The 15,634-nt window shown below is 43.2% G+C and overlaps 1 protein-coding gene across 1 annotated transcript in view; it reads right to left on the reverse strand.

The window, feature by feature from the left end:
* LONP2 (lon peptidase 2, peroxisomal) overlaps window positions 1-15,634 on the reverse strand; it is a 90,911-nt gene that overhangs the window by 64,554 nt on the left and 10,723 nt on the right. The window contains exons 5-7 of the mRNA XM_084644892.1: window positions 15,023-15,186; window positions 9,890-9,984; window positions 3,958-4,216 (exon numbers count right to left, since the gene is read on the reverse strand). Coding sequence (XP_084501018.1) covers window positions 3,958-4,216; window positions 9,890-9,984; window positions 15,023-15,186 — 518 coding nt within the window. The remainder of the gene's footprint in view (window positions 1-3,957; window positions 4,217-9,889; window positions 9,985-15,022; window positions 15,187-15,634) is intronic.

Genomic DNA, 15,634 nt, shown 5'->3' on the forward strand with positions numbered 1-15,634 from the left:
AATGAAGACAGGCTATGCTTCTAAACCAAAGAAAAAATTAATAGTCAAAAGTTGTTAAGAAGATCGAAAGGATTCTGGCTCCTCCCAAAAAAGTGTGAAAAAAGTTTTTGGATATGTTAAGCTCAAATACATCCCTGAATAAAATGTTGTCTTTTGAAAAGGAAGAGTAGAACACTCATGAGTATGAGGATACTGCCAACAAGGTATTTTCAATGCCCTCACCATCCTTGCAACATAGCTGCAGTAACCCAATTCCAGTCCTTCCATCAGGTCTTCAGCATCAACTTCATTGGACAATGTGTGTGCCTTTTTATGTTTGTGTAAGAAACAGTTCCTTACTGTAACTGTGGTTCTTCAAGATGTGATTCAGACATATAATCCATTTGGATGTGTGCGCACCCAACGCGCCAAAGCTGAAGACTTTTGCCTAGCAGTACAGGTGGTGTTCACACCTCATGGCTGTGGCCCCTCCCCTGACTATAAGAGGCAGTGCCTTTAGTTCCAAAAGCCCATGAGAGGAGACTCCGATACAGAGGGGATGGAGGGTACGTTGTGGAATACACGTCTGCATCACATCTCAAAGAACAACAGTTACAATAAGTAACCATTTCTTCTTCTTCGAGCAGATGCAGACATATATTCCACGTACATGACTCATGAGCAGTACTCCAATCCAGAGGCGGGGCTCACAGTCTACTGAAATAAGGATTACAGGACCCCCTTCCAGGGCCTGTGTCTGCAGTAATAGCAAAGTGGTCCATAAATATATGTATGGACAACTACGTGACTGTCCTGAAAATAAGTATAGAAATTTCACTGAGGAACACTATTGACGTCGCTTGTGCTCTCATGGAGTGTGCCCGTACCCGCTGAGGAGGCATAGCCGAAGCTCTCATTATTCATCTAGAAGCAGTCTATGCACAGCCTGCTTGTCCCTTCATGGGGTCCACATATGACATGAACAGGCAAGGCGAAGCACAAAACCGTTTAGTCCTGTCTAGATAAAAGGCTAGATATCACTTGACATCCAGACTATGAAGGTGCTGTTCTTCCAGAGAGGAGTGTGGCTTAGGGGAAAAAAATACGTAAATATACCACCTGATTTAGATGAAACCAAGAGACCACCTTGGATAAAAATTTTGGGTGTGGTCACAGCATTTCCTTATCCTTGGAAAACTGAAGGTAAGGCAACTCAGCCATTACGGCCTGCAACTCACACACTCTTCTTCCAAAGTGATGGCTATCAGGAATGTAATTTTCTAAGACAGAAGGAGCAGTGGACAGGATGCAGGGGGCTCAGCTGGCGGGCCCATCAGAACTGCCAAAACTATGTTTGGGTTCCACAGGGGAACCAGTTCTCGGACCAGAGGATATAAGTGGAGGAGCCCCTTCAGAAATCTCATCACCACGGCACTGGAAAAAAAAAAAAAGGACTTCCCTTGAATCGGGGGATGCAATGCTGATATTGTTGCCAAATGCACTCTCAGAGTACTGAGCATAAGGCCCAACTTCTGAAGATGCAACAGGTACTCCAAGATGTCCTGGATGGAAGCCTCAGTCGATTGGTCTGTTGGCCAAGGACCACACAGAGAATCTCTTCCATTTCACTAAGCAGGCCATCCTAGTGAAGGACCTCCGACTATTGAGATGGACTTATTGGATGGACTCTGAGCAGTGCTCTTCCTCTTCACGTAGCCAATCAGCAGCCATGCCGTGAAGTGCAAGGAGCTGACTGCAGGATGGAGAGCGCGGCTGTGGTCCTGTGTGAGCAGGTCAGGGTGGAAAGGAAGCGGTATGGGAGGCTGAGCTGACAGAGCAAGGAAGTTCAAGAACCAGCCCTGACTTGCCCATACTGGAGCAATGAGGATGATCTTGACCCAATCCGCCTTGAGCTTGAGGATGACCTGCAGAATGATCAGAATGGAGGGAAGTGTACAGAAAACCCAGGGGACATCTGCAATGGAAAGCGTTGGAGAGGGAGACCAGACTGAGGGCCCCACCCCCAGTAGCACAATAGGCGACACTTTCTGTTTTCTCTCGTTGCAAACAGGTCAATCGCAGGGATGCCCAGTGTTCCCTCTAATTTTTCCAATGCATGTACAGAATGAATTTTGTTATGTGAACCAATATGGAGAGGATGTGTGACACATCACCTCCATATTGATGCACATAACAACTTTCATGTGGTGGGGGTGGGGCTAAGGGCTCAGGCTGGGGGTGAGGCTCTGTGGTGGGGTCAGGGGTTTCGGGTGCCCAGGGGCTATGGCGGAGAGAGGACTGCCCCTAGCTCTCTCTCCCCGCAGCAGCACCTGGGCTGAGGGGGCAAATGTGCCTTTCCCCTCCTGCAGCAGGGCTGGGGCTGCGGCAGAGGGACCTCTACCCCCGGCAGGTCTGGGGCTGAGGCTGCGGTATAGGCACCTCTCCCCCGGTTGCAGCAGGTCCGGGATGGGTTGGGGCTGAGGGAGGGGCACCTCTGCCGCAGCAGGTCCGGGCAGGGCCTGGGTTGGTTTGGGGCCACGAGAGAGACGCCTCTCCCCCAGCCGCAGCAGGTCCCGGCTGGGGCTGGGCCGAGGGAGGGGCACCTCTCCCCCCGGCTGCAGCAGGTCCGGAGCTGGAGGAAAGGCATCTCTCCCCACTGCAGCCCTGAGCGCCTGTGCAGTGCTTACTAGGCTGCTGTACGGCTCCGCAGCTTAGAGGGAACTTAGGCTCCACATTGCGAAGACGACCCAGAGAACACTCTCCTCCCAAGCTCCTGAGTCTGCCGCTTAAACGATTTACAAATTGAATAGCGCTCTGTAAACTGTGGGCTTTGCCAAGACTAAGCAAGCATGCGTGAGGGGGGTCACTGTCGGGGATCACCCCTCCACATGAAGGACAGTGTTTAAACCCTGATGAGAGCATCACCGGGGAACATTAAGTATCAACTTACACTATTCTAACTACTAACACTAAATACATACAATAAGCTAGGCTAAGACGAAATGTGAGGTGGTGAGACTACAACCACACAGCTCCAACTCCAGTCATGGGTGGTGAGAACGAACTGAGGGGAGGTTGGGCAGTGCCGCTTCACATAGCCTGGGGAGGGGACACAGTTATGAGGCACAAGTGCCACCCCTCTACAGATACTTCTAGGCAAAAGTCTCTGGCATACTGGGCATTCACACACCTAAGTGGAGTACACATCTGCATCTACCCAAAGAATAAAAATGTTTATGAAGTAAATCACATGGTATTCATTTGGCATTTTGTTTAATACAATCTTTGTGGTCCTTTTAGTAGGGCAAATTGGAGCCACCCGGTAAGAATTGTTATGCCTGTGCAGGAGTTAGTCTACTGCAATTCAGTTCCAGCATGCACAGAGATGGGAGATAAGAGAGGGTTGAACTGAACAATGAAACAGTATTATGTCTCCCGCCCTCTTTTCCTTTTTAATTCCCTCTTATTACAATCTGGACGACCGCCCCCATAAACTGCCACCATTATGAGAACGCATTCTGGTATAGCAGTGTAACTCTCTGACAGATTAAGGAATAACCTTTGTTGATAATTTGATTTACCGCTAATTTTGTATTTTCACTCCTTAGGAATGCTCCGAAGCCACTACACCCTTGAGATCATTATATCAGAACTGTCTTTTTTTCCAGTACTGTTTCTGACATATGTTGATCCCAGACAACCACAAACTCTATCCACTATTCTTAAATTTTGAAAGAGTTCCAGATCTATCCATGATGTTACATACTATATGAGCTCTAATAACAAAGGACAACAGGAGCAGGTATAGATGACAAGCCCAGTCAGTCTTAACACTGAATGTCCTCAATTATTGTTTAATTTCCATCCTGTTGAGTGGGTGCCACAACCATGTTAAACCCCCTCTTAATAAAAAGAACATCAGTGAGAAAACAGGGGAGGGAGGGGGGGATTACCAGTATGAAACAAAGATAAAATTACCTGTGACCTCGAATGTCAGACTGATCACATACTCCTCCTAAGGCAATCCTATGGAACTCTCGGCCCAGGGTTTTCGCAACAGATCTTCCCACGCTAGTTTTACCGACTCCAGGGGGACCCACAAAACAAAGGATGGGTCCCTTTAGGTTGTTTTTAAGTTGTCTGACAGCTAAATACTCCAAAACTCTCTTCTTCAACTTCTCCATGGCATAATGATCATTGTCCAGAAGAATTCTAGCTGCACGAATATCCAGACGATCTGTCAAGTGTCAAGCACCAAAATAAGATCAGCATAATTTCCGTTTAAAGATTAAAGCATTGTTTCTGAAATACAAAGGATAAAATTTGTTTACTATGGCCACATTTCAGACTCTTTTCTGAGAGCAGCAAAATTACAGTTTTTCCTGCCTTGAAGAATTAAGATTCACCAAAAACGCCATAAAGAAAAGGAGTACTTGTGGCACCTTAGAGACTAGCCAATTTACACCATGACAGTGTTAAAAATCAATACAATCTCCCCCTTTCCTTTTGTAAAGAAATGTGCTAAAAAGGAAGCTAGATAGATCCTGGTACTGCAATATGGAGCTTTCACCTCTAGGTCATGGGTTCGAAATCTGACCCAGCTTGGTAGCAACAGTTATATGAGACCAGTTTGGTGACCCATATAAAATGAGTTGGTCTCTGTCCAACTGTAGGGACTTGGTTATCACACATCAAAAAAAAAAAAATCTTTATTACGGTCTTGTTGGCAATCTCAGCAGAAAGGTCCTGGGCAGCGTCTCCCAAACAGATTATTCTGGGTGGTCTCAAAAGGTTCACAACCCAGGGAAAGAAAGAAACATATATGAGATTTCTTTCAGCACATAACTATCTAGACTCGGACGTCAACGCACAAATCTTTTGAAAATACCTCCAGCCAAAACTCTATAACATTAGACATGGAGTTTAAGCTTTGGAATAGAAGCCTTATTTTACCTAAAGTGCCAAATTGTTATTCAGGGGCATGACATATGCATTGGCAAATACACTACCCTCAATAGTAAATCTGACTCAAGTGTGTGAATCTAAACTACGCACATATAAACTGTTATATCCCTCGGAATGCACAAATACAGGCAACTGCAGATGCAAATGATGGTTTATACGTTCACTCAATTCCAGCAACATTTGAAAATGCATTGAAACTCTAAAATGAACAAAGGCACATCCTGATCTTGCTCTAAGTGGAGTCAATGACAGAATCCCTCAATCAAAACAGATAGCCAAGGCAATGACTGATTTTTAAATTAAGTATCATATACATAATCTTACATCTACACCCAAGTTGTACTCAGCCACATGAGATTCAGGCAGTTTTACCTCCAGAATAATTTTCAATAAAAGGAATAAACCAGGCCCTGAATAAATAAGGCCCTGACTGTGCTTTTACTTACGCCAACACAAACTAAGAGTAATTTCAATTAAGTCAATGAAATAACAGCAGTATAAAACCAAAGATGGCAGAAGGAAGAGTCCTCTGGAAAGCTTTTAGGGTGTGTGTAGGATGTTTTTTTCCTGTAATGCTTTTACCTTAAGAATAAACGTGCTTACTTAGAAAGTGCTGTGTGGTAACTTGTAACTGCTGGCAATACACTGTTCATAGCCCTCGGAGAGAAAGCAAAGCATGGATCTGGCCTTCAGACAGAATGACTTGCTGGTGATGTCACAGTGTAAGGCAGGGAGCTGTGCAGCCTTAAACCTTCAGGTCAGAAGGGACAGCAGTGGGACAAGTGTCCCTAAACAGAAACACGTGATGACAGGAGACCTTAGACCTGAATGGGAACTACTGGAGTGGACCAAGAATTTGGGGGAGGATGGAGAGGTGGAAGATGCAAGTACAGTTATCCTGAAACTATGACACTCAGAAACAAACGAAGATGGAAAAAGCAGGAGGGACCATTCCAGAAGTGACAAATAAATGTCAAAGATTTTACAGCACTTGCTTTCTACTAGACATAGGCCTGATCTAGGACATCCTTATCCATATCTAACTTCCCCATGTGAAGAGATTTGGACCAAATCCAGGATTTTGCATGGAGCCCACCTCTACTATCTACCTCCAGTGACCTTGGGCTATAAGCTGTTAAACTCTCTTGAGCAGAACAAGATTCAGCAGGTTGGACAGAATGCCTCCAATTATTACCAACTTGTTTTAGGATGCATTAGCGATTCAACAATCAGTACTCTGCCCACCCCAGTTCTGAGCTAATGGCCTACATTGTTAAAGGCTGAAAATGGTGTATTGCAGCTGCCACCTTTTAAGAGAGATAAATTGGAGAGCCTGACCAGTTATCATCATTAAATTCCACTTTATGTAAGAGTTGAGATTTTACTCCAGTTTCCTGGCCAAATTCCAGACAGCTCCATTTGAATGGTGCATGAAGAGATTCCTTACATATCCCATGCCTATTTCACAGTAATGTGTTAACATTTATAAACCACTGAGTTCCTTGGACAAAAGCTGACATATAAGTATTATTATTGGCATGAAAAGCAAAGAGGCAACAACTGGAGAAAAAGCCAGAGAGAATATCTTCTGACAAAGTGCAGCTTTGCCACAGAAAGTGTTTTGACCATGGGCAAATAAATGTGTCAGTTCTGAGATACTATATATACACCACATATTCCCTTATGATGAAAAATATTTTACATTTAAAATGCATATACATTCTCTTTAAGAACCACGTGACATTTTCTTAAAAAGCCACCACGGTATTGAGCCATTAAAGAGGCAAAAATACTAGTATAATTGTATTTCTCAGGTTTCTAATACACTCCTGTGAATGTGTTACAGTGCATATAGGCACAGGATGTATGTGTACATACAGTACACTGCATGCCTGGATTGCAAAGCCAGCACATTTGTCCAAGCCATCTCCAGCATGGTGTCATTTTGAAAAGTAGAGAAGTAACAGATGTAGTTAAGCATTTCATCAGCAGAATTGAGAGACTCCTGTGGCTCAGATTGTAAATAAACTTCAAACAACACAGCATGCTTTGAAAACATTTATATTCCCAGGCAACTATTAAATATGAAAAAATCAGAGTACTGTATAGTAACATCAATAATGTAGTGAGATGTAGGGTTGTATAGTGTCAAAGTAAATGCAAGTTGATCGTGGTAGCTGAAAGAACCTTGCTAAGGGTATGTCTTCACTACCTGCCAGATCGACAGGCAGCGCTCGATCCAGCGGGGATCGATTTAGCGTGTCTAGCCTAGACGCGATAAATCAACCCCTAAGCGCTCTCCCATCGACTCCTATACTCCAGCGCCGCGAGAGGTGTAGGCAGAGTCAATGTGGAAGCGGCAGCAGTCAACTCACCATGGTGGAAACACCATGGTAAGTCGATCTAAATATGTCGACTTCAGCTACATTATTCATGTACCTGAAGTTGCGTAACTTAGATCGATCCCCCCCCATGTAGACCAGGGCTTAGTATTTTTTTCAATTTAGTTTTAGAACCACAAGTTTTTATTTAGAAAGATAAATTTATATTGCAACTGAAATTGTTCTTTTCTAGTTTTCAGTTGACTAACTTTCAGTCACTCTGTATTTAAAAACTAGATGAAATCACTACAAAGAACAACATATATATCACTCATACTAAAATATCCACTCTGGGCACTAGCCCCATCAGTGTCATCAGCCCAACTTTGTGAATGCATTAGCTGAAAGCTGCTGTAGAATCAGCAAATGGAGCACAGAACTCTAACCTACTAAAACATTTATTAGTAGAAATACTCTATATTCAGCTGAGCAATTCAAAGCAAACTCTCAGGACTTCAGAAGATCAGAACATAAGAAAGGCCATACTGGGTCAGACCAATGGCCCATCTAACCTAATATTCTGTCTTCCAACAGTAGTCAGTGCCAGATGTTTCAGAGGGAATGAACAATTTATTGAGTGATCCATCCCCTGTGCACCTTTACAGAGTATTTACTGTACACTCCCTTTTTCCCAATGTAGACTGAAAATATAACATTTGCTCAACACAGACAATTAATTTTAAAGTGCCTCGATCCAAAACAGACTCTGAGAGGCTGACTTTTAAGGCTATGTCCACACTATGAGTTAGAGGTGCGATTCCCATTCTCACGTACACATGCTCAGACTCTCTCTCATCGAGCTAGTGCAGTTATAAACAGCAGTATGGCAACGGTAGTATGGATAGCGGCAGCAGAGGCATGGCTTACCCATACCAACTACTTACCCACCAGTTTCAGGCAGGTCTGCACTCAGCACATGCCTCCACTGCTGCTGCCAGTGGCACCACGGCTAAACTATACTCATGCTAATGCAACTATCTGTACACGAGCAGGGGAACTCATATCCCTAGCTCACAGTGTAGACGTGGCCTTTGCATTGCAGTCTCAAACTACTGGAATAAACTAACTGTTTCACTTTAACAGGCATCAGCAATGTCTAGGTTTTAGAAACTTTTGATCTCTTGAGTAACACTGTCAACACCAAAAAAGCTGAATGATTTTCTGATGTTTTAACTATGAACAGCTAATGCAACAGTTTCTGCCTACAATAATGCTACCATGTTTAACAGCATGTAAATTAGCATGTATTGTAACACGGTTCACCTAAGCCATGAGTGACCCACATTCTGCTGTTTATACCACACAGAACATGTTCTGGAGTAAGACTGTCAACTGTTCTCCTATTGGAACCCTGATGAAAACAAGATATACATCACATGGAGCTCTCTCAGTAACCAAATATTTAAATAAAAATTCAGAAAGGAAACAGATTTCTTTGTCAAACTTCTGAGAGGTTCCTACAAAAATGTTGAAACACAATTACGTTACAAAACAGTAGAAACTACCTTGTCAGGCTTCATTTAAATCAGTGGCTCTCAACCTTTCCAGACTACTGTACCCCTTTCAAGAGTCAGATTTGTCCTGCATACCCCCAAGTTTCACCTCATTTAAAAACTACTTTCTTACAAAATCAGAAACAAAACAAAAAAAAAAAAGGGTCCCAGCACACTATTACTGAAAAATTACTTACTTTCTCATTTTTACCATAGAATTATAAAATAAATCAGTTTGAATATAAATATTGTACTTACATTTCACTGTATAATATATAGAGTAGTATAAACAAATCATTGTCTGTATGAAATTTTAGTTTGTACTCACTTTGCTAGTGCTTTTTTTTGTAGCCTGTTGTAAAACTAGGCAAATATCTAGATGAGTTGATGTACCTGCTTGAAGACCCCTACGCATCCCTGGTTGAGAACCACTGATTTAAATAATAGACCTATTTCCTCAGCTGTTTGCATATCTTCAGTGGTGCTTAAAGCAACAAGGAGACACACAAGGCAAAACCACGTTGGCTTCAGTTCTTCATAAAGAAGTCATCTGGTCTAAAGTTTTGCTGTTTTGGGGTGGGAGGGGTTGTTTAAGGAAAATGAGTGAGTGCCAAATGTAAATTCATTAAACAGGCAGAACAGAATATGCTGTAAATTTCTAAGAGAATATCAACAATAATCACTTAAAAAAATTAACCTACATGCTTTAATGACTTTACAATGTGAAAAATCTAAGGAAAAACAAAATACATGACATCAATAAAAAAAAAAAAAATTAGGCAGCGATCAGATCAAATCCTTTCGCTCCGTGATCCTCTAATCATCATTTTCCTGATGTACATGTGAATTACATTTATATTTCATAGCCACTTGATTCGTTTTACCGGGTTAAGAATAATTTATTTTAAAAACCAAATTAGCACATTAATGTTATTTCTGCTATCAGACCATGCAACAAGAATTTACAAGACAGACCCAGTTAGGTACCACAGTATTTAATTGTCAGATACTTTTCCTGGAATTTCTCTATGACAGACAATCAGCACCAAAGAAGGTCTAACATGCATTTACCTTTTGTACTTTTGTTCCATGGAAGTTCCACCATTAGTTCCAAATAATTTCTGGTCAAGGCATATTCTGGCATTGATGGAGGCATTTTCTTTAATCTGAAAGTACATCTATTTAGTAGATGTGTGTATCAAAGAGATAGTAAGTTTGAGCTGAGAGTTTTTCCTCCTGCCACAAAATCTGTATCTGGTACATGGAGGTCCACAGCATTCCTATTTACTACACTGAAACTCTTAATGCTAAGAAATGAAGCAGAGTACTGTTGCATGAATTATAAGATTGTGGGAGGGGTTTCTGATTTGGGACTGAACTGGAAAAACCTGAACAACGTTTCAGTTCGATTCTAACCAAAACTGAAATATCACACACTTTCGCAGAAAGTAAACCAAAACAAAACAACCCAACATTTTTGTTTAGTCTTCAGCTTTAAAAAAAAAAAAAAAAAAAACCAACCACCTTTTTTGTTTTTAAATGAATATAGCTAAATTTCTAAATGAAACATTGTTTCAAAATGGTTACAGTTATTTATTTCGACTTTATTTTTTTTTATATATTTTTTTAAAGCGAAAGCTATTTGTCAAATTCCACCTGAATTTGCAAATAGTTATGATGCCCCCGGAAATGTATTTTCTAACAAATTTAATATTTACCAAAATAATTCACCCAGACTTATTGTGAGTCATGCATGAAAACAGCATCTTTGTGTAACTAGCACAAACCCAAGCAGAGGCTCTCTCTCATATTTACATTACATTACATTGATGAGAAATCTCAGAAAAAAAAATATTAACCAGACGTGCCATATTGCTGAAGGTGTCAAAAAAGTCTCTCGTGTTTATGCACCATCTGTGCCCAATAGTCAGGTACCTCCCTGAGCCAAGACTGGGCAGTAGTACTATCACTAGATATTCATTTGTCTCTGTTTTTCAAGACCTCACTAACATATACCCATCCTGAATCTGTTCTTGAATAGCTGCAGCGATGGAGCCTTGATCATCTTTCTTGGCACCTATTCTACTGCACATCTTTGAAAAAAAAAATAATAATTCACCTGAATCTAGTTCAAAATCTTCTATTATTAGCTGTATGCAGGTCCAAATGGAATGCAGATGCAACTTAGTAGCTGTACCTCTAAGTAACGGACTGTGAGCAAAAAATCGGGTTGTCAGACATGTCACCAACTGAGGTATTTTACCCACAATTCTTTCTGGAGTGTGCAAAAATGCAGGTGCAAAAAAAAAAAAAAAAGAGGCAGAACATCAGCCCTTTAGAAATGTACCCTGAAAAGTTTCCGTCCTTATTTCTACCTTAATGGATTTTTATTTATGTATCATTTTTATCTATAACCTTACTGAAATGATAGCAAGCTGTTAACCACTGCATTTTCTTTATCTACTAATTAATTTAGAAACCTCAAGTATGACTGCTCAGAGCTCCGGTATGAAACTGCAGAAAAACCTGAGAGTCTCTGGATTAAGTTTAGAAGTGTGAGCAACAAGGGTGATGCTGTGGTGGGAGTCTGCTATAGATCACCAGACCAGGAGGATGAGGTGGATGAGGCTTTCTTCGGGCAACTAACGGAAGTTACTAGATCGCAGGCCCTGGTTCTCATGAGAGACTTCAATCACCCTGATATCTGCTGGGAGAGCAATATAGTGGTGCACAGACAATCCAAGAAGTTTTTGGAAAATGTAGGGAACAATTTCCTGGTGCAACTACTGGAGGAACCAACCAGGGGCTGTTATCCTCTTGACCCGCTGCTCACAAACCGGGAAGAATTAGTAGGGGAAGCTAAAGTGGATGGGAACCTGGGAGGCAGTGACCATGAGATGGTCGAGTTCAGGATCCTGACACAAGGAAGAAAGGAGAGCAGCAGAATACGATCCCTGGACTGCAGAAAAGAACTGATGGGCAGGATCCCCTGGGAGAATAACATGAGGGGGAAAGGAGTCCAGGAGAGCTGGCTGTATTTTAAAGAATCCTTATTGAGGTTACAGGAACAAACCATCCCGATGTGTAGAAAGAATAGTAAATATGGCAGGTGACCAGCTTGGTTTAACAATGAAATCCTTGCTGATCTTAAACACAAAAAAGAAGCTTACAAGAAGTGGAAGATTGGACAAGTGACCAGGGAGGAGTATAAAAATATTGCTCAGGCATGCAGGAGTGAAATCAGGAAGGCCAAATCACACCTGGAGCTGCAGCTAACAAGAGATGTTAAGAGTAACAAGAAGGGTTTCTTCAGGTATGTTAGCAACAAGAAGAAAGTCAAGGAAAGTGTGGGCCCCTTACTGAATGAGGGAGGCAACCTAGTGACAGAATATGTGGAAAAAGCTAATGTACTCAAAGCTTTTTTTGCCTCTGTCTTCACGAACAAGGTCAGCTCCCAGACTACTGCACTGGGCAGCACAGCATGGGGAGGAGGTGACCAGCCCTCTGTGGAGAAAGAAGTGGTTCTGGACTATTTAGAAAAGCTGGACGAGCACAATTCGATGGGGTCGGATGCGCTGCATCTGAGAGTGCTAAAGGAGTTGGTGGATGTGATTGCAGAGCCATTGGCCATTATCTTTGAAAACTCTTGGCGATCGGGGGAGGTCCCAGATGACTGGAAAAAGGCTAATGTAGTGCCCATCTTTAAAAAAAGGGAAAGAGGAAGATCGAGGGAGCTACAGGCCAGTCAGCCTCACCTCAGTCCCTGGAAAAATCTTCGGAGCAAGTCCTCAAGGAATCAATTCCGAAGCACTTAGAGGAAAGTGATCAGGAACAGTCAGCATGGATTCACCAAGGGCAAGTCATGCCTGACTGATCTAATTGCCTTCTATGACGAGATAACTGGTTCTGTGGATGAGGGGAAAGCAGTGGATGCGTTATTCCTTGACTTTAGCAAAGCTTTTGATACGGTCTCCCACAGTATTCTTGCCAGCAACTTAAAGAAGTATGGGCTGGATGATGGACTACAAGGTGGATAGAAAGCTGGCTAGATCAGTGGGCACAATGGGTAGCGATCAGTGGCTCCATGTCTAGTTGGCAGCCAGTATCGAGCGGAGTGCCCCAAGGGTCGGTCCTGGGGCCAGTTTTGTTCAGTATCTTCATAAATGATCTGGAGGATGGCGTGGACTGTACCCTCAGCAAGTTTGCTGAGGACACTCGACTGGGAGGAGCGGTAGGTACGCTGGAGGGTAGGGATAGGATACAGAGTGCCCGAGACAAATGGGAGGATTGGGTCAAAAGAAATCTGATGAAGTTCAACGAGGACAAGTGCAGAGTCCTGCACTTAGGATAGAAGAATCCCATGCACCGTTACAGACTAGAGACCGAATGGCTTGGCAGCAGTTCTGCAGAAAAGGACCTAGGGGTTACAGTGGACGAGAAGCTGGATATGCGTCAACAGTGTGCCCTTGTTGCCAAGAAGGCTAACGGCATTTTGGGATGTATATATAGGGGTATTGCCAGCAGATCGAGGGACATGATCGTTCCCCTCTATTCAACATTGGTGAGGCCTCATCTGGAATACTGTGTCCAGTTTTGGGCCCCACACTATAAGAAGGATGTGGAAAAATTGGAAAGCATCCAGCGGAGGGCAACAAAAATGATTAGGGGACTGGAACACATGACTTATGAGGAGAGGCTGAGGGAACCGGGATTGTTTAGTCTCCAGAAGAGAAGAATGAGGGGGGATTTGATAGCTGCTTTCAGCTACCTGAAAGGGGGTTCCAAAGAGGATCTAGACTGTTCTCAGTGGTAGCAGATGACAGAACAAGGAGAAATGGTCTCAAGTTGCAGTGCAGGAGGTTTAGGTTGGATATTAGGAACAACTTTTTCACTAGGAGGGTGGTGAAGCACTGGAATGCGTTACCTAGGGAGGTGGTGGAATCTCCTTCCTTTGAGATTTTGAAGGTCAGGCTTGACAAAGCCCTGGCTGGGATTATTTTGTTGGGGATTGGTCCTGCTTTGAGCATGGGGTTGGACTAGATGACCTCCTGAGGTCCCTTCCAACCCTGATATTCTGTGATTCTATGATTGTAATTTCCTATTTTAATAAAGAGAAATAGATGCCTAGAAGCCAAAAGTGTTCCACAGTACAGTGTCTTTCAAAGTTCAGGTCACGACCCAGTACTGAGCTGTGGCATGTAAGGCACTGGGTCGCCTTGCTCAGCAACCAGGGATCCTAGCAGCTCTGGTCAGCACCACTGACTAGGACATTAAAAGTCCCGTCGGTGGTGCTGCCCAGCTAAGGCAGGGTAGGGCCTACCTGTGCCAACACCGTGTTGCGCCCCAGAAGCAGCCAATGGGGGGCCACGGGGCTCCACGTGCTGCCCCCGCCCCGAGCACCGGCTCCGCACTTGCTGAGGGGGGCAGTGCCTGTGGGTGAAAGCTGCACGGAGCCGCTTGCGCGCCTCCTCCTAGGAGCTGGACCTCCTGCTAGCTTCTTCTGGGGTGCAGCATGGTCCGTGGTGCCAGTACAGGCAGGAAGTCTGCCTCTGCCCCCGGCTGCACCGCTGACCAGGAGCTGCTGGAGCTAAGTCCACACCCCAATCCCCTGCCCCAGCCCTGAGACCTCCCCAAACCTGGAACCCCTTCCTGATCCCCAAATCCCTCATCCCCAGCCCTACCCCAGAGCTTGCACCACCAACCCAGAGCCCTGACCCCCTCCAGCACCCCAACCCCCTGCTCCAGCCCTGAGCCCCCCCCAACCCCAGAGTCCCTCCCACACCCCAAACCCCTCATCCCCAGCTCCACTGGATCACGGGCATCAACAATTTTCTTCAACTGGTTCCCCAGAAAAAAAGTTTGAAAACCACTGCCCGACTAGATAGAGTACTTGACTGGGACTCAGGAGACCTAGATTCCAATCCCAGATTGTCCACTGGCCTGCTAGGTGACTTTGGGTAAGTCACTTCACCTCTCCTTGCCTCCTTTTCTCCACTATAAAAGGAGGATAATGAGACTTGCCTTCATTGTAAAGTAAAGTAGTGAGATCTCCTGATGAAAAGTATTATATGTGAGTATTATAGGACAGGCTTGTGGCATCAGCTATTATTAAGGCCTGCCTCAACACTTACAATTATAGGAGATTTAAAGTCAATTAATAAACATTTGAAAACCTCAATATATTACAGAGATTTTATCACCTACCTTTTTATTTCTTTTACACAAACTTTAAGAGCTTGCTCTGGCATACTGGATGTTCTAATTTTCTTTTCTAGCATGACAATGTCATCATGATCTTCATCCTCCTCTTCATCTTCTGCAGTCCCTGGAATGTGACCGATCCTCCGAATAGGACGAATAGCTACAACCTAAGAAGCGGAAAACAGAAGCACAGAATGGCGCACAAATATCTTTTGGAAAATAAGCTGTGGCTTAAACTGAAGTCAACGGCTTGATGCATAATTTATTGGGTGACGTTGTTTGGCTTATCTTACACTGAAAGTCAGACTAGATAGATAGCTATAATGGTCTCTTCTAGTATTAAAAATCTTTGACTTTATTAACCTGTTCTAAATATGATCTCATGATTATTAAAGTAAAGAAACATATTTCTCTTACGGTACCTGTTTACAAAAATACACTAATTAACCAGCCATACCTATTGGATACTAGAAAACAAGAAAGAAATTTGAAGGTGTTATTAATTATAGTTTTAAAAGCTTTGCATTATAGCACACAGTAATAATTGAATAAGACTAATCTTCACAGTGAGTAAATAGGGCTCTTACTTTTTACCCCTCAATTCCCATAAAAGTA

This window comes from Lepidochelys olivacea (genome assembly GCF_965140295.1).
Source record: "Lepidochelys olivacea isolate rLepOli2 genome assembly, chromosome: 12".
In the NCBI taxonomy this organism is placed as follows: domain Eukaryota; kingdom Metazoa; phylum Chordata; order Testudines; family Cheloniidae; genus Lepidochelys; species Lepidochelys olivacea.